This window comes from Purpureocillium takamizusanense, chromosome 11 (genome assembly GCF_022605165.1).
Source record: "Purpureocillium takamizusanense chromosome 11, complete sequence".
Taxonomy (NCBI): domain Eukaryota; kingdom Fungi; phylum Ascomycota; class Sordariomycetes; order Hypocreales; family Ophiocordycipitaceae; genus Purpureocillium; species Purpureocillium takamizusanense.
This window is the reverse complement of record NC_063078.1, coordinates 1,053,851-1,078,854: the sequence shown is the minus strand read 5'-3', so window position 1 is coordinate 1,078,854 and position 25,004 is coordinate 1,053,851. Positions and strand designations below refer to the sequence as shown.

General features: G+C 56.4%; 6 protein-coding genes across 7 annotated transcripts; 5 read left to right on the top strand and 1 right to left on the bottom strand.

The window, feature by feature from the left end:
* Positions 1–118: 118 nt before the first annotated feature.
* On the top strand, positions 119–1,478 carry RPS1 (ribosomal 40S subunit protein S1B). The gene is made up of 5 exons (XM_047991952.1): positions 119–191; positions 245–329; positions 407–432; positions 522–1,023; positions 1,106–1,478. Exons 1-5 carry the CDS (start codon positions 178–180, stop codon positions 1,247–1,249), a joined length of 771 nt encoding a protein of 256 aa, XP_047847965.1. The 5' UTR covers positions 119–177; the 3' UTR covers positions 1,250–1,478.
* On the bottom strand, positions 1,348–3,352 carry JDV02_010224 (uncharacterized protein). Its single transcript, XM_047991951.1, has 6 exons — positions 2,867–3,352; positions 2,753–2,792; positions 2,571–2,695; positions 2,294–2,489; positions 1,913–2,216; positions 1,348–1,848 (listed from the first exon to the last, which is right to left on the bottom strand). The coding sequence occupies exons 1-6, from the start codon at positions 3,088–3,090 to the stop codon at positions 1,817–1,819; spliced, it is 921 nt and encodes a 306-aa protein (XP_047847964.1). The 5' UTR covers positions 3,091–3,352; the 3' UTR covers positions 1,348–1,816.
* Positions 3,353–3,658: 306 nt separating this feature from the next.
* On the top strand, positions 3,659–7,056 carry SEC23 (GTPase-activating protein S23). The gene is made up of 7 exons (XM_047991950.1): positions 3,659–4,067; positions 4,133–4,263; positions 4,324–4,618; positions 4,681–5,157; positions 5,219–6,313; positions 6,363–6,562; positions 6,621–7,056. The coding sequence occupies exons 1-7, from the start codon at positions 3,975–3,977 to the stop codon at positions 6,643–6,645; spliced, it is 2,316 nt and encodes a 771-aa protein (XP_047847963.1). The 5' UTR covers positions 3,659–3,974; the 3' UTR covers positions 6,646–7,056.
* Positions 7,057–7,242: 186 nt separating this feature from the next.
* Positions 7,243–8,979, top strand: RPL12 (60S ribosomal protein L12). The gene is made up of 5 exons (XM_047991949.1): positions 7,243–7,356; positions 7,412–7,445; positions 7,504–7,624; positions 7,682–8,006; positions 8,075–8,979. Exons 1-5 carry the CDS (start codon positions 7,353–7,355, stop codon positions 8,086–8,088), a joined length of 498 nt encoding a protein of 165 aa, XP_047847962.1. The 5' UTR covers positions 7,243–7,352; the 3' UTR covers positions 8,089–8,979.
* A 149-nt stretch (positions 8,980–9,128) lies between these two features.
* Positions 9,129–16,605, top strand: JDV02_010220 (uncharacterized protein). 2 transcript variants are annotated; one of them, XM_047991947.1, is made up of 5 exons: positions 9,129–11,258; positions 11,318–13,159; positions 13,273–13,882; positions 13,944–16,085; positions 16,160–16,605. In XM_047991947.1, exons 1-4 carry the CDS (start codon positions 9,742–9,744, stop codon positions 14,580–14,582), a joined length of 4,608 nt encoding a protein of 1,535 aa, XP_047847960.1. In that variant the 5' UTR covers positions 9,129–9,741; the 3' UTR covers positions 14,583–16,085; positions 16,160–16,605. The 2 variants fall into 2 exon arrangements, with proteins under 2 accessions (XP_047847960.1, XP_047847961.1); XM_047991948.1 differs by having other exon boundaries at positions 11,318–13,882; positions 13,944–16,605.
* Positions 16,606–17,886: 1,281 nt separating this feature from the next.
* On the top strand, positions 17,887–20,695 carry JDV02_010219 (uncharacterized protein). Its single transcript, XM_047991946.1, has one exon. The coding sequence runs from the start codon at positions 19,039–19,041 to the stop codon at positions 20,212–20,214; it is 1,176 nt and encodes a 391-aa protein (XP_047847959.1). The 5' UTR covers positions 17,887–19,038; the 3' UTR covers positions 20,215–20,695.
* The last annotated feature ends 4,309 nt before the right edge of the window (positions 20,696–25,004 follow it).

Genomic DNA, 25,004 nt, shown 5'->3' with positions numbered 1-25,004 from the left:
GATGACGTACGCGCGTGACTGGGGTCCGGGAAAATAGATGGCCCGTGGTTTTTTTTTGGACTGGGCTCGCTTAGACCTAGTCGCTGCACACAAGAATTGAAATTATTCTCGCCCCTCCACCACCCACCCATCTAGCACCTTTGATTCTCCAACTGATCATCAAGTTGGCCAGCAATCATGGCTGTTGGAAAGTGAGTGCTGGTAGCAATGGACGCATCACATTTTGGAGACTAACTGCGTGTAGGAACAAGAGGCTCTCCAAGGGCAAGAAGGGTCTCAAGAAGAAGACCGTCGACCCCTTCTCCCGCAAGGACTGGTACTCGATCAAGGTACGCCGCTCGAGACAGATTTCGATGCTGTCTTGCTCGCATCTCCCAGCATGTGCTGACAGATATGCTTTCTTCAGGCTCCCAGCCCCTTCAACGTGCGAGAGTGAGTGCAGCCGAGCGAGCAATTGCAGCATTATCAACAATTTCCTTATACCCGGGATGATCGGACGGCCGCTAACACTTACCACTCAGTGTCGGCAAGACTCTCGTCAACCGCACCACCGGTTTGAAGAACGCGAACGACGCCCTCAAGGGCCGCATCGTCGAAGTTTCGCTGGCCGATTTGCAGAAGGACGAGGACCACGCGTTCCGCAAGGTCCGTCTTCGTGTGGATGAGGTTCAGGGCAAGAACTGCCTCACCAACTTCCATGGCCTCGATTTCACTTCGGACAAGCTGCGATCTCTCGTTCGCAAGTGGCAGACCCTGATCGAGGCCAATGTCACGGTCAAGACCACCGATGACTACCTTATTCGTCTCTTCGCCATTGCCTTCACCAAGCGACGACCCAACCAGATCAAGAAGACCACCTACGCTGCATCGTCGCAGATCCGCGCCATTCGGCGCAAGATGACGGACATCATCCAGCGCGAGGCTTCCAGCTGCACTCTTACCCAGCTCACCTCCAAGTTGATCCCTGAGGTCATCGGCCGCGAGATTGAGAAGTCGACTCAGGGCATCTACCCTCTGCAGAATGTAAGCCGGCACTTGACGTCCTGAGACATACGATTTGGGCCGTTTTCTGGAGACTAAGACGCTGACGCATTTCTTTTGACAGGTGCACATCCGGAAGGTTAAGCTACTGAAGGCGCCTAAGTTCGATCTGGGTGCCTTGATGGCGCTTCATGGAGAGTCGGGAACGGATGATCAAGGCCAGAAGGTTGAGCGAGAGTTCAAGGAGCGAGTCTTGGAACAGGTTTGAAGGGCGCTTTCTGTGAACAGGCGTGGGGGAACAGGGACCCTCGCGGGTGATTCACTCACCCCATTGTTTCGGTCATCGCAAATGGCGTAGCATCTAAGGCGGTTGGGGGCTACGGTAATGTCCCCATGAAATGGTAAAAGGGTTCTACATTGTCCTATGCATATCTATGCTCGTGACGCAATGCGCAATCGGCACGAGGTGCTGCTGGCATCCCCGAGATGATCCACAGCCCCTTGAGTGCATATTCGAGAATCGACGCCCATCGGGTCGAGCTTTGCTCCGGTGACCCAGAATGACCAGCCGTCTCGGAAGGAGCCCACGAGTCAAGTACGCGCTTTTGGACACTGTTGGCGGCCAATTCTCAGCCACAGCACGCCAGCAGCAGAGCCGGTGCTTCTGCTCCACCTCGGCATGGAATACCTCACATGCAGTAAATCTCATGTTTAGCAATCAAAGCTATCTCGACACAGGCTCGAAAATTACCGCCAGTGCTTGTGGGATTTATATGACGCTACGCCGGTGCATGCTTTGGGCTTTGCTATTTAATTGGGCATGGCCGGTCGAGAGCTATTCGGTGTCGCGCAAAAAGTCAACCACGACTAATTTGTTAACAGTCAGCACTCCAAGTACACGGGAATCTGGTGGTCATGAGTTATTGAATACCCTGTCGAAAGGCCTCCGGTTGCTCCGAAATCAGCCAATGGCCAGCATCGATATCAGCAACCCGAAACAGAGGGAAGAATTGCCCAGTAACAGGTAGCACATCGTCTGGCACATATGTGCTCTTCGTCCCGCGAATGAACAAGGCGGGCTTCTCAAATCGACGCTCGCGCGGATCCTTGAAGGGGAAGTCGCCCAGGTGACCCAGAGACCGTGCAAGGATGCTGAGCGGGATACGGAACTGCTGAGCTTGTTCTCCAGGTGGGCGATAAAGGTTCCCGAGCAAGAATTGACGGATCGGTAGTGACTGTAGCATACGTTGGTTAGGGTTTATATGTTGTCATTGGATTGGAGAGGTATTCTCGGCGCGGTTGGTGAGCGCACCTCCTCGTATTTTTGCAGTATCTGGTCCGCCTGGGCCTGTCGTGTGACACCGGCCGTCTGAATCTTTTCCATGCCTCGAATGTAATGCGAAAAATCATTCCTAAGAGCAGCATCGACAGGGGCATTGTCGACAGCAACTATGTTGGCAACAGCATTAGGCGAGCGCAGGGCGAGCGTCATGGCGGTTTTAGCTCCCCTAAGAGGCTGGCAGTTCGTAAATTGAACGTGGCAGAGAACGAAAGCAAGGTAGGCAAAGAAGGGTACTGGCGCGACGTACATGGAGTGACCAATGATTGTCGTGTCGGTGAGGCCATGATCTTCAATGAAAGCTGAGACGTCATCGGCCATGGCCAGATAGTCGTGCCGGGAGCTCTGAGGTGATTCACCGTGATTCCTGAGATCCTGCGTGCCGTCAGTACAATCTGTCAGCTAAAGATCCAAGTAAGGAACCACACTTACCAGGGCGTACACATATCGGCCGAGATCGCGAGCGAGAGCCCTGATATCATCGTCAGATGAACGGGCAACCCATGATAGACTGTCTCAGCCCAGATGGCGAGGGTAGGAGCGTACTTGCTGATCCCCCTGTTGTTCTTCTTAGAACCGAATAGGCCATGCAGAAAGATTATAGGGTGTCGGTGCTTGTCTGTTTTTGGTCGGGATGGTTCGTGCAAGTCGTAAACCAGTGGACGTACTGTCTCAGCGATTGAATCCTGCGACGCCGCTCGAATCTGCCGAGTAGGCACCACGACGCTGAGCCAACGCGTGCGCCGCCGTACTGCGCAGAAAGCTATCATCGAGAAGGTATGTCAAGCCCCAGGCACTTAGCTATCTTGTATTTTGCTCTTCAAATGGAGGCGTTGATTGTCAATGACGAAGCTTCTGCTGACAGGTAACTGGCACAATATGTTGCAGCAGCGGCTGATGTGCATCAACCGACTAGGTAGGTACGAAGTATAGTAGTTAACGGTAGTAGCACGTAACGTCAGTACTAGGTGGGTATACCTTAGGTAATGACTGAGTAACGCTGTGCGTTGCAGGGTGCCTATTGCCAAGTATAAGATACTGCGTAGGCTCCATGTAGGTACTTGGGGAAGTGCTGCCCAGCGCCATAAATTCGCCTAAGACTGTAGTACTACAATGAGTACCTTACACTTGCTTTCAGAGCAGTGATCACCGGTACCTTTTGTTCCGCGCTAAGTATGTGCAATCAGAGAGTATCTTCTATCTGGCCCTAGCAATTTTGGCCCAGGTACCTTAGTGCCTGCCTAGTGGTACCTGGAACTACTAGGTACTACCCCAGTACTTAAGGTAGTAGTACCCAGGCACCTTCCTTACCTACAGTCGTTCCTGACCAAGCTGGAAAGTGTCCTTTGCTGGCCCCTTGATAAAGGCACCTCTGCCACCACTCTGCACACCATCCCAAACTTGTCTGTCTGGCCTTGGCCGCCTTGCCACTTGACTCAGCATTTACAATCACGTACGTCTCTTGCACGGTTCATTCATCTATCGCGGTTTTCGGTCTTCCCGGGACGTGACACATCTGGCCCCTCGGTCGTCCGCATCTGCCGCGCCGTAGCTCAACGACTCGAGTGTTGCTGGCCAACCACCACCCAACACAGCTCGCCCTACGAGGTCCTCAGATTTTGTGTCCACCTCGTCACCTCCGACACGTCGCACAATGGACTACGAAGCACTCAAGGAGCAGTGGAGCGAAGTGGAGGATCGCGACGGCGTGCGGCTCAGCTGGAACGTATTTCCCAGCTCACGCATGGTGAGTCCTCAAGATCTCCATCGCCAATCCCGGACCACACGTTGATGGCTTACCACCCCATGTAGGAAGCCTCGAGACTTGTCGTACCCATTGGCGCTTTGTACACCCCTTTGAAGGAGAAACTGGATACGCCGCTGTTGCAGTTCGAGCCTGTGACGTGCAAGCAGCCTTGCCGAGCTGTACTAAATCCCTTCTGGTGAGCAATCCATGGAATGATTGTCAAATGGGTTAGGGACCGTGCTGACCGGGCCATCAGCCAAGTCGACGTCCGCGCCAGGGTCTGGATTTGTCCGTTCTGCCTATCAAGAAACCAACTTCCTCCGCATTATAAAGACATTACGGCCAATGCCATTCCTCCCGAGCTTCATCCAGCCAATACCACGATTGAGTATCGACTGTCTCGACCCGCTCCCGCGCCGCCGATTTTTCTCTATGTCGTCGATCTTTGCCAGGAAGACGATGCTCTCGCGTCCCTGAAAGAGTCGCTTGTTATGAGCCTGAGCTTGCTTCCGGAGAACGCCCTCGTTGGCCTCATTACCTTTGGAACGATGGTGAGTCGCGTCTCCTGAGACGCCTTGCGAGGGCATACATGTGGCTAATGCGGCAAGGGAAGGCGCAAGTACATGAGATTGGTTACGAGGGCTGTGCTAAGTCCTACGTTTTCCGCGGAAGCAAGGACTACTCAGCCAAGCAGGTTCAGGAGATGCTCGGTCTCACATCCTCAGGCATGCGCCCAGCAATGCAACCCCAACCGGGACGCCAAATTCCCATGGGTCCGGCAGCGCGATTTCTCCTGCCTGTACAGCAGGCGGAGTTTCAGCTCACGAAGGCACTGGAGACTCTGCAGAAGGACCCCTGGCCCACGGCCAACGACCGACGCAGCCTACGTTGCACGGGCGTGGCCCTGGGTGTGGCGGTGGGCTTAATGGAATCATCCTTTCAGAATGCTGGAGGCCGCATCATGCTGTTTGCCGGTGGCCCCGCTACCGAGGGTCCAGGCATGGTTGTAGGACCCGAGCTCAGAGAGCCAATCCGTTCGCATCACGACATCGACCGAGACAACGTGAAGTACTACAAGAAGGCATTGAAGGTAAGCTTTAGACATCTCCGGCCATTGACCTCCGCCCGAGACTGACGGATCCTTGTTGTAGTTTTATGACAACCTGGCGAAACGTACAGCTCACAATGGGCATGTCATAGACATATTCGCTGGTTGTCTGGATCAGGTCGGCCTTTTGGAGATGAAGGGCCTCTGTAACTCGACAGGCGGGCACATGATCCTGACCGATAGCTTCACAGCTTCTATGTTCAGACAATCCTTCATCCGGGTATTTGAGAAGGATGGGGACGACAATCTTCTCATGGGCTTCAACGCTGTACTCGAGGTACTCACTACCAAGGAGCTAAAGGTCACTGGACTTATTGGGCACGCTGTGTCTCTCAACAAGAAATCCGTCTCCGTTGGTGAAACGGAATGCGGCATCGGCAATACGTGTTCCTGGAAGATGTGCGGCATTGACCCCAAAGCCAGCTACGGCATTTATTTCGAGGTCGCCAGTCAAGGTCCCGTGTCCCACCAGCAAGCACCTCAGAAAGGAATGATGCAATTCCTGACTTATTACCAACACTCTTCGGGCCAGTTCCACCTGCGTGTGACGACTGTGGCCCGAAACCTGAGCGGTCCAGCCGGTGACCCGGCGATTGCTCAGTCATTCGACCAAGAAGCGGCTGCGGTGCTCATGTCCCGAATAGCTGTATTCAAATCCGAAGTTGATGACGGCCCGGACGTGCTGCGGTGGGTGGACAGGATGCTTATTCGCCTCTGCTCGCGATTTGCCGACTATCGGAAGGATGACCCTTCGTCTTTCCGGCTGGAAAAGAACTTCACGCTCTACCCTCAATTCATGTTCCATTTGCGCCGCAGTCAATTTTTGCAGGTTTTCAATAACTCTCCTGACGAAACGGCTTTCGATCGGCACGTGCTGAATCACGAAGACGTTAGCAACTCGCTCGTCATGATTCAACCCACACTCGACTCGTACACGTTCGACCAAGACGGAGGCGTTCCTGTTTTGTTGGATTCCGCTTCCATACAGCCAACTCATATTCTATTACTAGACACGTTCTTCCATATCTTGATCTTCCACGGCGAGACGATTGCTGAGTGGCGCAAGGCTGGATATCAAGATCAGGAGGGCTACGAGAACTTCGCGGCGTTATTGGAGCAGCCCAAGGAGGATGCCAGGGTTTGTTTTGGTCACACCTCTTAACTTGAACATCACTGACGAGATGCAGGATCTTATCACGGATCGCTTTCCGCTCCCTCGCTTTGTTGTATGCGATGCTGGCGGCTCCCAAGCCCGGTTCCTGCTTTCCAAGCTGAATCCGTCTACGACTCACACGACAGGTCCGTACGGCGGTACCGGAGCTACGTCCGCCCAAACCATCTTCACCGACGATGTTTCGCTACAGACTTTCATGGACCATTTGATGAAGTATGCAGTCCCACTGACACCTGTCTTTTTATCCCGCTGACTCGAAATGCACTTGTAGGCTTGCCGTGAGTGGCACCAACTGATTACGTAGCAAGTCAACCCTGCCTTGCATTCAGGTCGGGTGAGTGAGTTTCCGGATGGGCACGAGCAAGACTTCGAATCTACGTCTGCTGTTTGGCGCCCACCCTGAGCTGCGAGCTCTGCGGGAGTAGTGTTATATGCTTAGCTCTCCGCGGATTGGTTTAAAATGTGTGAAAATCACAGCTTCTCAGGCCTCGAGATTCTCTGGCGCGCAAAGCATTCTGTCGTAGGTAGCAAAATGTGATGGTTGTGATTGCTGTTGAGCCACGTACTGTTGAGCTACGTACTTTCGTGGCTGGAAATCACTGGTTTTGAGGCGCGGCACATTATTAGTCCTGTTTGCATTGCTGAGCGGCGAGGAAATCGATGAAATAGGCTTCGGTGAAGTTGAACCAATGGTGCTTGGCCATACCTTCCTTTCATACTTATACTTTGCCAGGCTAAGCCGAACGAGTCGGGCACACATGTTATCTTCACGTGACTTTGTTCCGGTGGTGGGGCTACCGGAACGCGACGGCAAATCGATTGGCCGCTTTCCAGTAGGCCCGCTTCATAACTTGTTAGGGCAGTGAACTGGGGCGCACACAAGAATTTCTGCAGTGGTCAACTTGCACTTGCCGAATTCCTGCTAAGATTTCGACTTCTGTACCCCTCCGAGCATCTTCTTTGGCAAGCAAACCACGAGCCTCTGCCAACCCAGTACAGAAAAATGCGTAAGACAGCTTGTGTATTATGTGTTCTTCAGACCGTAACTGACCCCTCCTTCAGCTCCTAAATTCGACCCCAACGAGATCAAGATCATGTTCGTCCTCCCGCAGCAATTTGACCTCCGTTATACTCGGCTCACAAAGGGTATTTAGCCACCTCCGTGCCACTGGCGGCGAGGTGGGTGCTTCTTCGGCTCTCGCTCCCAAGATCGGCCCTCTGGGTTTGTCGCCCAAGAAGGTCGGTGAGGACATCGCGAAGGCTACTGGCGACTGGGTAAGCATACGCACATGAAGAACTTTATCCGAGGCTTCCTCTAACGATAGGACACAGAAAGGCTTGCGCGTGACCGTCAAGCTTACCATTCAGAACCGCCAAGCTGCCGTATCTGTTGTCCCGACTGCTTCTTCCCTTATCATCAAGGCGCTGAAGGAGCCTCCTCGCGACCGAAAGAAGGAGAAGAACATCAAGCACAACAAGTCCGTCAGTCTCGATGAGATCATCGAGATTGCCCGTACCATGCGCTACAAATCCTTCTCCAAGGAACTGAAGGGCACTGTCAAGGAAATCCTCGGCACCGCCTACAGCGTTGGATGCCAGGTCGACGGCAAGGCCCCCAAGGTAATCCTCGAGGGCATCGACAGTGGAGACATCGACAGTAAGAACAAACGTGTCCCAGAGTGGACTCACTCTGTTACTTGTGGCTCAGCTAACCTATGATTGCAGTCCCGGAGGAATAGGCCAGCGTAAAAGCTGCCTTCATTGTCCACACCATAATAAAAGGTAGCAGCTTCGAACATAAACTGGGTAGATTCCTTCTTTGAGGAACCACAATTCAACGTTCTCCTGCTTGCGTACCTGCTCAACTACTCGCGAACCGTGACTGCTTGAGTACGCCGCAAACAGGCATCCATTCAGGCAATTTTGGCGGTATGATGCTCACGCCTTGTGAGTAGCTTCAAATGCCCTTGGCTACACTCTGAAATATACCTACTCGCAATGGTATATTTCAATTTTTGTCCAAGGAAGAATGACTTTACTTGATGGCTCTATACTCACCCCAACACTCTGGCGATTTTGCCTGTGGGTGTAGGGGTCCATTAATTTGGCCTACATGCGATCTCTTGTCTCCCCTACTGCGTTACTCGCGATCTTCTTACTCTCACGGCAATGCCACGATAGAGGCTCAGTGGATCATTGCATAGGCAGTGACGACGAAAGACTGGCCGGTGCTTGCGTGCCTACTAGCGCGAAGCCGAAGTGTCTTTGATTTGTAAATGTTTTTGAGTCGTATAAAGATACCGTGTGTCCAAACACCCTGGTATCGCAGAGGCAAGTTGCGCAGAAGGATGGCTGGTGACCATGGTACGTGCGGTCGCTCGAGAACCACCATTGGCGGCCTACTCTATGGCTACCATGACGGGACACGAGCTTGTCGCATCAGAAGCCTGTACCAGCGCCATAACGTCTAAATCGTTGCTGAGAGGTGAAAATCAAATATCCGTACTACCATTGCCCGCCGTGACCCCATCGTACGAAGTACAGATTGGCACGAAAGAGCTCTCTCTGCCAGGCTCAATGGCCCCGTATATGGCTACTTGACTAGTACTAAAATAGAACTACTGTGTTACGCCTATTCAGCACCAAATCAGACCGCCCCTCAAGTTACCAGTAGGTACATGTGGAGCACCCGCTGCAGCGCCGCCAAGACGCGTGTGGACCGTTTAGCTGAAGTGTCATCCACCTGAATGAAGCTCGCTCGTCCTCCTCCAACAGCCAACATACAACGTGTGCCTCGTTGACAACAACCAGCTTCTCACACTCATCATCGGAACTCCGACAACTCGAATACTGCCCTCGTCAGCTTCGGTCCATCGGAACAGCTTCGTGCTTCCTTGGCCGTCGGCCATCTCAATCTCGCCGTATCGCCGAACGATACCCCCGCTGTCGTCATCACCACCCAGTTCCACGCTATCAGTGCCATCGAGCTTTGGGGGAACTTCTGCCAACGAGAAACAGGCCTTGCCGAACTCAACAGCAAGAGACGGTGAGGCTGTATGCCGGGTACAAGTTTCAGGGTCGAAAGAGGACTTGGTGTCGCTGCGACCTCAGCTTCTGCACGGAGTCGTGCTCCGCGCCACCGCAGATAGGCCGCCCCGATCCATCACTAGGTGTCACAGGCAGTGAAGGCTGAATATCGGCTTCAGCAAGCACCTCACACCAATACCGGCGCAGCCCTCCGGCTCCAAATGCCTGTCCCATCCTCACCATCCATGGCCATGCGTTGAGCGGTAGGCCAAGAGTGGTTGCTGACCTCTCAGCTGTCTTCGTTGTCTATCCATCCTCGCCTACCGTTGCCCGCCAGACTCGCTCTGTATCTATTGGCTTTAGACATGTTGCCTGCTGCGCTTCAGATGCATACTCGTCCAGAGCCGCCACCGCCCGCCTTCGATACCTTCTCCGGGACGATTGATTACGATGCCCAAGAACACGATCTTCGTCCCCTCGAGGGCATTGCGGCATCACACCGACGCTCTTTTCCCATTCGAATAACGCAGACGCATTTACACCCCTACCCGCACGATCATCAGAGCGCGAAGCCCCCCCCGGTCTTGGAGCTTCCAGAGTACAAGCTTCGCAGGAAGACACCGAGCGGCACCGTCGACGCGGCGTATGATGGCTCTCCGGTGCAGCCCGTGCCGGGACCACCTCCATTCAAGCAAATGATATTACCCGTCACCGGAACTACACGACAACGAGCCCCGGCCCATGCCGGACAATATCCCTCCCGGCCGTCTTGGACTGCGGGGCATGTGCCGCGTGGTCATGAACATGATCCGGCTGTTCCTCCGTGGGCCATGCACATCCCACAAGCGCAATTCGCATTCTCTCATGCTCAGGGCATAGATCACCGGCCGACGCAGCTCAGTCTCAATCACAATCCAGCGCCATTCCGCATGGAAGTACAACAGCCTGTTTTACGAGCGAATGAATACAATGTCCGGGCCATTTGCCCTCCGCCATTTCCTATAAATGGATCATTTCCTTTTGGCCACATTGCATGGCAACCTGGATCATCGCCTTGGGCTTACCGGGGCTTCGACCAGTCTCCGGCCATGACACTTAACCATGGGCCACCAAAAATTGTCTCTGATGGACGTCCCGTCCTCTACGACTTGACAGGTCATTCAGCCCCAGGCTGTTGGGCCGGTCCCAGCAATCCTCACCGCGGGTCTGAGCCCATCGTCTACGACACCAGTACTTGGAACGTCAACCAGGCACCGTTTTTGGCGCGAACACCGCTCAGTACAGCTCCGAGTAATGCCCCTGGCTTTAAAGAAAAGGCGCTCTCGCACGCCCACCAGAGCTATGTAGATCTGTTGGCATTTCTGCAAGCGAGTGGACGAGCCAATCCTTTGAAGACGACATCAGGCCACGGTGCACCACACAGGCTCTCTGTGTATCCAAGACCCAGGAAACCGGTTATCCGCTCGTCCTGGGATCATCGGCTAAGCGGCGGCACCACCACAGATTTCCGTGGTTTCCCTACCTCGGATGGTATCATAGGTAGCAGCCGGCCTGGAGACCACCCTATGCCAACACTAGAAAACTGTGCCGGGTCAAGTCCACCGGGCGGACACGTCGTACCCTCCCCTAGTCTCGATCTCTCTGGCGGAGCGCAATTATTCTCCCCTGGGCAGCAGGCCCCAGCGTCCTATTATTCTTCTTTCGCCGGCGCATCACCAGCTGACAATGCCAGAGCGTCAGCCGAGATTCTTGAGAGCTTGTGTGAGCAGAGTGGGTGGAAATGGGTGGATGGTATGCTACTCGGCGGTTGCCTGCACTATGGCTTGGAGCGATATGAGGAAGCGCTGACGTGGTTCTCGCGAATTATTGCTACAAACCCGAGGTGCGTCTAAGCTAGGCTGATGCGGAGTCGTTTTTATATCTAACTTCCGTTTCTCGCAGCCACGTTGAAGCCATTACAAATACGGCCGCCACGCTGTACTGCCTCAACAGGCAAGACGAGGCAGAGAGGCATTGGCTCAAAGCGGTGGAGTTGCGCCCCAGTTACTTGGAAGCCACAGAGCATCTAGTTGGTCTTCTGTATAAGAAACGCAGCGAGGAGGCTGTGGACATCATAACTCACGTACAGCGCGCCCTGAAACTGGTTCCGCCCTCGGTTGGCGACGAGACCAGCTCATGGGGCCAGGGTTATGGATCTAGCGGGTATGCGTTACCGGGTGCTGAGAATGGACGCATTCTTGCCTTGGTCCATGCCAAGGGCACTATGCTCTACAGTCTCAAAAACACCGAAAAGGCCGCCGAAGCATTCGAGGAAGCCGTGTTGATCAGCGCGGGTAGGAACCTAACTGGAATCCAGGATCTGATACGAAAAATTCAGTCCTCTCTATCGCCGGATTCGGGCGATTCTGCTACTGCAAAACAGGTCGACCAATCACTCCGTCCATTAATGCTGCCGCCGGAAAGGGCCCGGCGCACGGCGCAGCTCGTGTTTTCTGGGGGTGGCGAGTTACCCGGCCTGACGTCCATGCGAAATGGACCTGCCCGACGGGCTGCGGTGCAGACGACAAGCAACTCGCTGCTCTCCCTCGCTAAGATATTCCAGGACGCCATGTCAAGTGGTAGCGCCTCTCCTGGCATTCTTCGAAGGTCATCCAGTGTTGGTGATATCTTGGCCCTCTATTACCTTTCACTCTCCCTACAGGAGAGCCCTTCGACAGCCAACAATGTCGGGATTCTGCTTGCGGGTGTCCAGCAAGTCGCAGCACCTTTTTCAAGGGCAGCGAGCAGAGATCCCTCCACTCCAGGGGTGCCGGGGATCAGTCCAGGAAGTGGCATGGCCCTTGCCCTCGCATACTACAATTACGGGCTCCGTTTGGATCCAAAGCACGTCCATCTGCATACCAACCTCGGAAGCTTATTGAAGGACATTGGTCAGTTGGATCTCGCCATACAGATGTACGAGCGCGCTGTTTCTTGCGACGGGACTTTCGATATTGCCTTGACAAACCTCGCAAATGCTGTCAAGGATAAGGGTCGCATCAATGACGCCATTTCTTATTACAGAAGGGCCGTGGCTTCAAACCCAAATTTTGCAGAGGCAGTCTGTGGCCTCTTGACAGCCTTGAACTCTGTGTGCAACTGGCGCGGTCGCGGCGGCGTCATCTTGGATGGCGGAAAGTATGACCGTTGGCACGTCGATGATGATGGAAAACTCCTTGATTCGAACGCAAGCGGTCGAGGGTTTGGCTTAACGAAACGAGTCGTTGATATCGTAAAGCAACAACTCAGGGACTCGGCGTGCTGGGGCAGGCACACCCTCCAGGGCTCTGCCCCCTCTGCTTTGGCAGCCGAGCTTCAGCGTCACTGCAGCGATCCTTCATTCAAGCTGCGAGAGGCTCTGAACTCGTGGGCAGGCCAACCCTGGGAAGGATCCCGCGTCCTGCGACTCGTTGAGCGGTCCACGCGGGTGATACTTCGCGAGTGGTATCTGGATCGTTACGTGGCCAAACGAGAGGTCAGGTCATCGTATTCTCGGCCGCGTCTTCCCCCGAGTCTCACGGTCCCCTCGGCCCCGACCGTACTCCCTTTCCACACATTTACATGCCCCTTGACTGCTGGCGACATTCGGGCAATTTCCCAACGGAATGCCATGCGCATATCCTGTTCTACTTTGCGGGCACCGTGGCTTCCGTACACCGTCTACCCGCCGCCACCTCCACCAGATCCCCACCTCAATATCGGATACATCTCATCGGATTTCAACAATCATCCATTAGCTCACTTGTAAGAAGTCCCGCTGTGCACTCCAACCGCCTTCTCCACTTGTTCGTGCTGGATTGAGAGGCTTGGGTTTGGCCGAGACGGCGGATCTTTTAACTAACATGGCATGTCCTCAGGATGCAATCCGTTTTCGGTTTTCATAATCCAACTCGCGCGAGAGCTTTTTGCTACGCGACGACCCCAAGCGACAACTCCATTCACAGACAGCAAATTGAAAGAGAGGCACCAGTATTTCGGGATGTAAGCGCCTGGCCGCCGGAGAGACTGATCGAGCAAATTGTCCGAGATGGCATCCACATCCTAGTCAATCTCAACGGCTATACCCGGGGGGCACGTAATGACATATTTGCTGCCAGGCCTGCTCCAATTCAGATGTCCTTCATGGGCTTCGCTGGCAGTCTTGGGGCGGAGTGGTGCGATTACATCCTCGCCGACACAACCGCTATCCCCCCCAGTACGCTTCGGCCGTGGCGCCGCAATGTCGACATCGAGGACATTACTCGAGACGATTCAGAGAGCGGCGAGGGAGAATGGGTGTATGCGGAGAATATCATATTCTGTCGCGATACCTTCTTCTGCTGCGACCACGCCCAGTCTTGTGACAGCAGTGAGAGGGCAATGTCTTGGGAAAATGAGAAGAAACGCCGTTGGGCTATGCGAAAGCAGCTTTTTCCCGACATGGCGGACGATGTGGTCATCCTCGGAAATTTCAATCAGCTTTACAAGGTAAGCCCAGGCCTCTGTCCGTGCAGCAATGGAGAGCGTCTTGCTAAAGCACTCCTGACAGATTGAGCCAACCACTTTCCGGTCTTGGCTCCGGATCCTAGCTCGTGTTCCAAAGGCTGTCCTCTGGCTCCTCCGGTTTCCGGAGGCGGGCGAGGGCAATCTGCGGACGACGGCCAGGGCGTGGGCAGGGCCGGACGTGGCAAGTCGCCTGATTTTTACCGACGTTGCACCCAAGAGCCAGCATATCGCTCGCGCCAGGGTGTGCGATCTCTTCCTGGACACACCGGAGTGCAACGCCCATACCACGGCAGCGGACGTTCTCTGGTCGAGTACACCGTTGCTGACGCTCCCACGATACCCGTACAAAATGTGCTCGCGCATGGCAGCATCGATCCTCCGCGGCGCATTACCCCGGACAGCCGACGGGCAACGCGCCGCAGGCGAGCTGATTGCCGAGAGCGAGTCTGCGTATGAGCAGACAGCGGTAGCACTTGCCTGCGGGCTCTCGTATGCAAAGCCCGGGCAGGCCGAATACTGTGAAGGCCACGGCAGACTAGCAGAACTTCGAAAGCTACTATGGGACAGCAAGTGGCGCTGCGGATTGTTCAACACTCGACGTTGGGTAGACGACGTTGAGAGCGCCTACGAGGAGGCTTGGCGGCGGTGGGTCGATGGGGTCGGTGGCGACATATACCTCTGACGCGAATACTACTATACTAGTAGCAGTAATGCTCTGTCACGGTGCGGGGGCCCTGTCAAGGCTGTCGGGTAAGCGAGGGGCTCCTGCGAGGCTATTCGCCTTGGAAATGAACGACGACAATGACAATGATTGATGACAACGGGGCCGGTCGCTGCGCCCGAAAGCGGCGAATCAAAGCCCCCTATTACCTGTTCCCCCAGCCTGGCTTCTTTTGGTGGGAATTTCATGCAAAAAGTGGGCCTGTTTTCCTGCACTTTGTTCCCGGGCAATGCATCGCGATGCGACCTCGAAATGCCTGACGGCACCCCCGAAGGGTACAGCACATAGAACCTTATACCGCCTTGGGTAGCCAACGATAGCCGAGAACCGCATGCAAGCAGGTTCAGTAGTCCTTCCCCACCACGCCTACATAGAACCCCGAGCAAAGACCGGCGCCTTGATGTGGAGCGAGAGTCCAAGTGCTTACCATGTCAGGAGTCTGGCCATGAATGACTTGGCCAAAACACTGCAACCCCGACCGATACTGGTGTCTTTGCTGTCACGATCGAGGCTCCGCAGCATCAGTCCCCCAGAACACATGATCACCGGCCGGGCATGATCACACACAAAGTCTAGTAACAGCACGTATCAAGCGTTGTCGAGCAAAAAGAAGAAGGGAAAACCCCCACCTCGGGAACGGCGGGTGCGGAGGACTGTGACGTCTTCAAGCACTTTGACTCTAGTGGTGTTTGTGTGTTCACGCCAAGAACAAGCTTTTCTGCGTTGACTTGGGTGGGCAGGTAGAGGTGAGCCATGTGGTGGCCGGCTGAGAGGACTCAAGCCGGTTGCTGTCGAATTGGGCGGCATGGCTCCCTCATGCCGCGTCTCGAGAAAGAAGCAGGGTGCTCAGAGCTCGAGGACCGAGGGGTTGGGGCGCGTCCTGCAGGCTCGTGCAGGATGTCTGAGGCAGACAAACACACATCTCTCTGCAACCAAGCCATTGATTACCCGAGTGGTCCCGTTGGGACAGGTGCGGCGTGAGAGGCATCCAGGGCAGGGCCGGCTGTCGCGACGGGGGCCGATGGCCGTTGATGCGAAGTCGATCCGAGTACTTCGTACTAATGTACATGCCAGAGTAACTGGCCAAGGGTACCTTTCTGGTCAGTCGCTCTGGAAAGAAGACTCGCGGCAGGGCCACGAGGGCCGGACAGTGCTCGAGGTACCAGGCTCCTTAGTTGAGAATAGGTACCTGACCTGATTCGAGAGGCGCCAGTGATCAACAACTCTAATCCTGTGCGGGCTACGCAGTATGACTTGGTCCGTACCGGGAAGGGTGGGCTCGGGACGGCCAGGGCCGCGGAGACCCCACCGCGATCCACTCTTGGAAGAAGGCTTAAAAAACTTCAGTCCCAAGTCGTTCGTTGCTGCTTGCTGGTGTCCCGAAGCTTCGTGTCTGACACGGCCGCGCGAACCCAACATGAGCTGCGGAGCGCTGTGGCGGCAGCAGGGCTGAACTCTCGAGCCGTACGTACGCTTTTCAAAAACAGGTCGGACTCTATTTCGTCGCGGCCGTAGCACCGGCTTATTGGGTTGCAAAGGCCTTCCCCATCCGACAAGATCTGGCGTTGAAGGCAGAGAGGCCACATGTCCCGTTGACGATTGCCGTTGCACTCTGGCGGAACGCCCGCATACAGCAGAAAAACAACAGGCTTGCTCTGCGTTGCGCGTTTCCGTCAACTGGCGGCGCGTCACGTGGCGAGCATGGCTTGTGCTGGCAGTAAGCAGGAGCAGCCTGCCAGCTTGCAAGGCACGACCCGCCAGAGCTTGGGTCATTCATCTGCGGCGTGCTTGACGGACTGTTCGCAGCGTCAACGGACGCCCAAGTGTGCACTTTGGGGTGTTGGGACGCCCGGTTCCTAGCCCGGTGCATCGGCTGGGAGCGCGGAGTGCCAACACCAAGGCTGCAGGTCGTGCGGAGCCGGCAGGCTGGTGGAGAGGAAGGAGAGAGAGAGAGAGAGAGAGAGAGAGAGAGAGAGAGAGAGAGGAGCGACTCCAAGGAGGGCCGGAACAGAAAGGCGGGGAGGGGGGCGGCGTACGTAGTAGGTATGTACTTCGAACCGTGACAGGGGCAAAGTTTGCTCGTGCGGTAAGTTAGCTGACATGTGTTGGCCGTCGTTGTTGACAACAGCGTTGCTTGCGAATACGTTTGATCGGTAACCGCGGCCGACGCCTCAACTGGCGGCGGCGCGGGCACATCGGGCAGCCCGGCAAGGTCAGACTGTCAGTCCGGGTGGATGGCCAGAGATCCTAGGGCCATCAGCCGAGCATCGTCGGGTGGTGTACGAGTAGGCCGTTCCAGAGGATAGATACAGTACGTCAGCGCGTTTTTGAACAGCATGAAAGGGACGGGCTGCGATGCTGTGCTGAAAACTGCCTGAAGGAAGGTAGGCGCTAACCTTGTGTCCGTTTTATTTTCCGAGACGCGGGACGGCTCGCTCGTCGACGGCGCCCTACTCGTTCCTCCTTGTTGCAGCACAAAGAAGTCAGCACCTTAGCCACGTATCCCGACTCATATCATGACGCCGTACGGGTCATGGAGGTGAGGTATCGCTCACTGCCTGGTACTTTGACTTCCTCCGAGAGAGGCCCGCTGCACTGTGTGGGACACGGGGAGAGCGTTCGAGGGTGTTGGGACGGGACGGGATGTCGCTGATAGGGCCACCCCCAGGGAAAAGGAGGTGGTGGGTGGGGGGGTTCGGTTCGCCAAGTCCCGGCCCCTGCTCGGAGCCAACTGTTGTGGACGGATCGACGGCAGCCCGAGGGAAGGTACCCGCTACGTACCCGCGTCGATCCCCAGCCATGTGCCCCCGGTCTCCCCCCCCCCCGGTCTGCCCCCCCCGGTCTACCCTCCCGGCGACAAGCCAGGGTCTTCAAGGTATAGGCACCCCAGTATAGTACCTTCAGCAGAAGTAGGTAGGTACTAATCAAGGTACGTATATTATTCTACAGAACATGCCTGATATAGGTTCTTAATATTGCTAACGGTAGGTACTTGGTACGTAGCCTACCATGGTATCTTGGGTAGATCATGGAGTAAAAAAGGTAGTATACTACGTCAATACTAGGTAGTATCTAGGTACTTACCTACCCAAGTACCTAGGTACCTAAAGGTAGACAGAGGCAGAGAGACAGAGACAGAGAGAAAGAAAGAGAGAAGGCGTCCAGCAGCCCGGCCGCCCCCCCTTTTTCCCCAACGAAAGGGAAGCTCATGCCGGCCGCAGATCTCGGTTCATCTCTCATCCCACCCTCCACACATCGTCCTTGGCGCACAAGGTTTTTGCAGGTTGCAGCGGGCATGTCACCGCACACTCTATTCTCCAGCCTCGATGAGACCGTCGCCAACGCGTGCGAATCGTGACTCCGAGGGCCTGCGCACGATACCATCCAAAGGGTCGGTAAGGGTCAGACTTGCGTTGGGCTGATACTTGGCTCGGCGCATGCAGAGTCACTGACGCCCAGCGGCCCCCCTGCTGGCTCAGTGCTCTCTCTCTCTCTGCTCCTTTGGCTCGTGCCGTGCCGTCCATGGATTTTAACTCGGGCCCAGACGGGGGCGGGCTAGGGTGGCCACCGCCCAGAGCTCTGGTCCACGCCTTTAGTCCAAGCCGCCGTGCGCTCATGATTCCCTCCTTACATGCTTTACCTAGGTGAATGACATGACATGCGGCTGGGCACCGAGGCTGGCAGGCCATTCATTCATGGCAAGATGAACACATCGGAGGCGGCCCGCGACGGTTGGAAGCTTTGCACCTGCCTGCGTACCTGCGCAGACCCAGGCAATGCTCGAGGCTAAAATAAAGGCGGCAACAAGGGGCAGGCGGATGGCGAGGCAACGCAGCCAACGCAAAGTAGGCATCAACGTTACTTGACAGACGACTACATCTTCTTCCTGCCTTGCTCTCGTGCTAAACCCCAAAGGTGGGCAAGAAAGGTTATATTCCTTGGTAGCCGCCAGCCAGTCCGTCCGTCAAGTCAAGTCAGTCAGTCCACCTGGTAGCCAAGCCAGGTACTAAAGGTAGGTAGGTACGTACTGCCTTACCGCACACGCCGACTTTCCCAACCCGCCTGGGCCCGACTATTTCTACTATCCCTTGTCCCTCCTCCTCCTCCTCCTCCTTCCCCCCTCCTCCTCCTCCCGCCCTCCATCTCTACCTCACGGCGTATTCCTTCCATCTAGCCATTCACTCACGGTTCCGAATATCCCTGTCTCGCTTGCTTCACCTCCAGCAGTTGAATGGGAAACCCGCCTTGACAACTAGTCCCCCTTCCTCACCATCACTACCATCACTCTCCTCCACATTACACCATTCGCCGCCATCCGTCCTCGGAGTTGCCCTGCCCTCCGTCCCCCTTCCACCGTGCTGCCTCCCTCGCCCCCTTTGTCCACAATCCACGTCTCGCTTTGACGCAGACTTGCACAATGGCCGGTGCTGGTGCCGGTGTCGGTGTCGGTGCCGGTGCTGGTGCCGGTGCCGGTGCTGGTGAAGCCGGTCCTGGCCCTTCTCCGGGTCCTGGCCGTCGTCCTCCTGTGGGTCACGCCCACCGAAGAGGCCCCTGGTCCACAGCCGAGGACAAGGTGCTCCTCGAACTCATTCGCGTCTCCGGTCCTCTCAACTGGGTCGCCATCTCGTCCGCCTTGGGCACACGCTCCCCCAAGCAATGCCGTGAGCGCTATCACCAAAATCTAAAGCCCACGCTCAACCACAATCCCATCACGCCCGATGAGGGTGAGTACATCGAGCGAATGGTGGGCCGCGATGGCAAGCGATGGGCCGAGATTGCTCGTCGACTTCAGGGCCGTAGCGACAACGCCGTCAAGAACTGGTGGAATGGGAGCCAGAATCGCCAGAGGCGCCTCGGACGACGTCGCGCTCTTGCTGCAGCGGGGTCCGAAATGGCATCGGCGGCGACATCATCACAACTGCCCCTCCCACAACTGCCCCAGAGCCCGGCTTCCGTTCATACCCGTGGCCCGTCCAATGGCTGTACCTTGCCGCCACTGCCGCCTCACCATGGCCTCTTCTCAGATAACAGTATCGCACGCGATACGTTTGCTCTACCGCCTCTGTCGACATCGTCGGCGGTCCCAATGGAGCGTCTGTCCATGACCCTTACTCTACGACAGTCCGGTGTCATGAGCAACAGCTACGATGATTCCAAATCGACCATTTCCAGCGGACGCCCGTCAATGCATTCGCTTCGAGACCCAGAGATTGAGACGGACGCTGACGCCGCAAACTACGTCACGTCGCCGACTTATCCTGCACGGGAGCATTCTCGAGCTGGCGTTGCCCTCCCACCCCTCAGGGATTGGCCATCCGACGCGCCGCGCACCTCTCTCCCGAGCCTCAGTCGCCTGACGTTGACATCATCCAACTTGGCTACGGCATTGTCTACCCCTCGCTTGTCGCTGCCATCTCTCCTTGAACAAGCGCAGCTACCAACCGCTCCTGGCTCACCTACAAATGGACAGGGACATGTTCTGCAAACTTCTGTTGAGGGTTCCCATCAGCGACCGCGGTATGAGCACCAGCGGGCGGGCGGGTCATCTAGCCCCAAGGATAGGCGAATGGATCTGTCGTCACTTCTCCGCTGATTTTGCCTCATTTTGGCTTTCGCTGTCGGGGCTCATGGTAGCCTGCGTTTCCAAACTATGCCTTGGTATGGGGCCACCCGGCTGCGGGCAGAAGATGGGCAAGCCAGACACAGGCTGGGGCTGAGCTCGAGGCCCAGTCTAATATGGATGGCGGCCGCGAGCCTTACTGTATTAGTATAATCTGTTTGCCTTTTGCGATTCAGGGTGTAATTGGAGCAGCAGCGGCAAGGAAAAGGGAGCAGACTGAAGGGGATACCAGGGGACACGGACGGCGTTGGGACTCATTGCTAGAGCGCGATACCCCTTGGCAGCCAGCTCCAGCGAGCAAATGGCGACTTTGCGTGTTTGTTACTGTACTGTCTGATGACTGGGAATGGCACTAAAACAAGAATGCGACTTATTCAAGTGCTATGCCGATGCCCATGACCTGTGTGCCTGGGGCCGTGACTCCCATTGCGCTCTCGCTTTGTCAACCAATGATGGAAGTGTCGCTCGGGTTTCTCTCGAGTGAGTGCACCGGCAGAAAACGACCAGAGAGTTAGCACTGTAGTCGACGACACGACCTAGGTACTACGTTACTAGGTTAGTTAGTAGGCGCAAAGCGGGCCAAGCTGATGGCCGGGTTGGGCTACCTTGATTCGGGGGAGGGCGGCGGCCGTTGCGGGATGACGCGCCAGTTCGAGCGGAGGTTGGGCGACGGGTGGATTTGGAATGATGGGATGAAGAGACGGGCAGCACGGAAAGGGGTGTGGCGATGACAATGTCTAAGTCGCGACGTTGTGTTGCCTGTCTTGATGTAAACCTAGGTAGGTGGGCGGGTTTATTAGCAGCAGACAGACACACCCCTCCAGGGCCCAGCAGGTCGCGACAGGGTATACTGCGGGTAGTCGGGCGAGACGAAGGCTGGGGCGGGGTACGGCCATGGTACCCCGCAGCGACTGGCAGGAAGGAGCGTTGAGCCGAACCGGGTGTCCAGGCAAGGGAGGGGGGGCGAGCATGATGAGCGTGTCCCAGATGAATCTCGATTGGGGGCCATGCATGGCAAGGCGCCAGCCAGGAAGGGCTGAGGCACACCCGAAAGAGGAGGACCCAGAGAAGACTACCTCGCCCATTGCTACATAAGGTACGGAGTGGGCTCACCAGTGGAATTTTGGGTGCTGTGCAAACCTGGATGGTGGGATGCTTCCTCGTGCCCGTGGCTGTACCTTGTGTTGTATGGGAAGCCGCGCGCTTGCGTGGACACACCGAGGTAATATGGGGTAAGGCAAGGTTGTAGAGTATGCTTTGGGGGGAGGCCATCCATCCATGGCTGTTCCTCCAGCGGTTAAAAATGTCGGCCGAGGAGCAAGCAAGGGCAAGTAACTTAGGTACCAGCAAGTACGTACCGTACGTACTAGTAATAAAAAAGGTGTTGGGTGGTTGCCTTTCCTGGGCCGGGGTTCAACGACGCGGCTCGTTCCTCCAACGGGCGCGACCGAAACGGCGAGCCCAGGTGGGCATTGATCAATTAGTACGTGCCTTGGTATAGTAACGAATCGAGACGACGGCCGGGTGGTGCCGGGGGTATGGATACGTACTAATGTATGTTGTACTACGTACCTATACCTACTACTGTACCTAAGCATGCTAAGGTAGGCAGTCTGTGTGTGTGTGTGGCACAAACCCGTGCGGAAACACGGGCAGCCGTGTTCCGAAGGGGTTTGGGCCAGACAAGCCACCCTCACCGTTGCACTTGCCGTTGTCGTTGCCGTTGCCGTTGGCATCATGGTTAGCACCTGTAGTACCTACTTAGCACCCAAGGTAACTTAGCAAGGCACTAACTTGGGTAGGTTTCCGGTCATCAACACGCTTGACGCGCCCACACGACTAATCACATCTCCACGGCATGTGTCATAACGTTCCGTCCACCGTTCGTCAACCTCCCGGGCCCATCAACACACGCGCGCCATGTACATACAGACGTCCTCTTGTTTCTAATGGACAGGCACAGGACAGACAGGACAGCCCGTTGCGCAGCCTGGCCGATCGATACGCCCACGCCCCAGCAGAAGGGAGGGGGGGATGGGCAAACCCGCATCTGCCACATCTCGGAGCTCTTTCAGTGGCCCGTTGGGCCATGTCTTTTGCTACGCACAGCGGAGCAGCCCGTACCGTCAGCGCTCCTCTGCTCATGTCACTGTCAGCACATCGCTGCCTACATTGGCAGGGCGGCGCGGGCCAACGCACGAGCAGCGCGGCCCTGGCCACACAAACACGCGCAAACGCGCCGTTGGAGCAACGTTTTTGTCCGAGCCGCGAAACGACTAGGCTACGTGCAAGTGTTCGCTCATCAGGGGATACTTACTACCTAGTAAGTGCCCTTTTCACCAAGGTACCAAGTTACATACAACATCAAACAGTACGGGTGCTTGCTGACAGCGTGCCGGCGCACCGCATACATACATACATACATACATACATACATACATACATACATACATACATACATACAGGCAGACAGACAGGCAGACAGGCAGACAGGCAGAGAGGCATGCAAGTACCTATAAGGTACGGAGAGCAGGCAGTACATGGCCGGTACAAAGGGCCAAAGGGGCCAGCTCCGCAACCCCCCCCCCCTCCCCACCCCCTGGAGGCCCATCCATCATCCCACGGGATCGGGTCGGGCACAACGGGCGGGAGCGGCGGCTGGGGCTGATGTCGAGCCGTTGGTGACGCTGCCGCATCCCGGCAGCCCGTTGGGTCGGTCAATCTGTCTGGGTCTTAGCCGCATCGGGACAGCCCCCCCGGGTCTTTGGGATGGATGGGTCGGCCATGAAGGAACAGGTGATGATGGGAGGCTTGGCAAGGTACCGACGGGCGTCGTGGCGGCGCCTTCTCCTGTTGGTGCGACCTGAGCTCTCGTTGATTAGTGATGACCCGAGCGATGCGCGGCACGACGACACGACGAGGAGGAGGCCCTCCCTCTCCTTTCTTTCCATCGGCTGCAGCAGCCAACTCCCGCCGCTCCGGCGCCGAGTCTCGCGACAGCTCGGCGTCAACCAACGTTGGCTCGGGCAGCGTCTGCCATGGGCCCAATTCTTGCTTGGACACGGAGCCCGGGGGTCTCGCTGTGCCGGGACGCATGGGCTGCTGTGCTCACTCGGCTCAGTCCCGTCGAGTGAGCGAGTGCCCCTGCCCCTGCCCCTGCCCCTGCCGCACGAAGCTGGCTGGCTGGCTGGCTGGCTGGCTCGCAGTCCTGATGAGGCGCGTCCTCTCGCCTCCATGTCTGAGCTAGAAAGGCACGTGTCAACTGGCGGCGAGACATGGCAACCAGTGGCTCCAGGAGACCCGCGCCCACGCTCCCGGGCCAGAGGAGCCGACAGATTTCGGGTCTTCCACACACTACTGCAGCCTTGCTGGCATCATGTCGTGCAGGGGTCAGGGACAGACACTCCAGCCCCGACGCCTGCCCACGGCGCGCGGCTGCAGTGCTACGTACCGACGACGCAGTTGGGTCGCTGGGGGCTGCGGTCACCGTCAGTCTCACAACAACTAATAAAAGCAGCCCCATCACGAACGCCCCCCCTCGAGGATCAAAGCTACCAAGTTACTACGTACGGAACTCGAGACCATCATGGGGCACACCAGTCGCGTGGAAACAGACGTCGGGTGCAGAGGCCCATGTCCGCGGGTGTGTCGACGCTGAGTGCCAACGAACGTACATGCATGTACGGTTCGTACAGTACTAACTAAGCTGCTACATTGTACATGCACGGCGGAATGGTGCTGCAGTCCACTGGTGGGATGATGAATTGCGGGTTTCAGAAGCAGCCGCCCAGTCCACTCATCCCAGGAGGCGGCCCTTGACACGGTGCTGGCATGGATGCGAGGAACGCGACAAGCAACCCGTACCCGTCATCCCGTCTACCTGGTCCTCGGAACGGGCTCGCCCTCGTCAAGCCAGGACATAAATTGTGGGTATTTTGCCGATTCATGCAGACTCCTGCTGAACCCCTGACCATCGACGGCAGATAACTACTAACGCACATACTGTATGTATGTATACATACCGTAGTTAGTCGCACGCCCCCGCGAGCAGGCATCCAACGGCTGCTCGCCGCGTCCGCCGAACTGTCTGGTTGCAGTCTATGAACCATTCTCATCGAGCCGTTGACCTGTCCCCGCGTTCAGCGGCCCCTTGGATCGCGGCTGGACAGTTCCTGGTGCGTCTGTACCCCCGCGGTACGTCAAGCCCAGGGAGGCGGAGACAAGAGACCTCGGCGATGTCGGCCTCGGGCCCACCACCTCTGGCCGAGACGTGCCCGTCGCGGTGAGCGGTCATGGAGGAGGTCTCTGTACTGGCACGGCGGTGGGTGGCGAGTCGCTGACCACCACCTCGTTGGCGGTCCGGCATTTCCGTGTCGTCCAGAGGGCGCTGATACGTAGAGAAGTGTGCGAGAAGATGCGCCCTGCCAGGGCCGGTAAGACGTCCATCCGTGCCTTGGGCGTCTGTGGCCTCTCGATGTCCGGTACGTTGTGTCTTGCATGCATCGGCTGGGGTCCGTGGCTGCCGCCATGGGGGTTTGAAGGAAATCATGTCGCCCACGCAGCTCTACAGTAGTACTGTATGATGCCCTGGTGCCTGGCACCCACGGAGCGAGCGACGAAGGTGGGCTAGTAGTAGGTACTTGTAGGAGCACGATGACTCTCCCGCCAACATCTTGCCTTGATCGCCAGGTGGAGCTGCCGAGTGCCTGCTGCCCACCCACCCTGTGTAGGTTATGGTTGTATTATACTGGGGCTACTGCGTT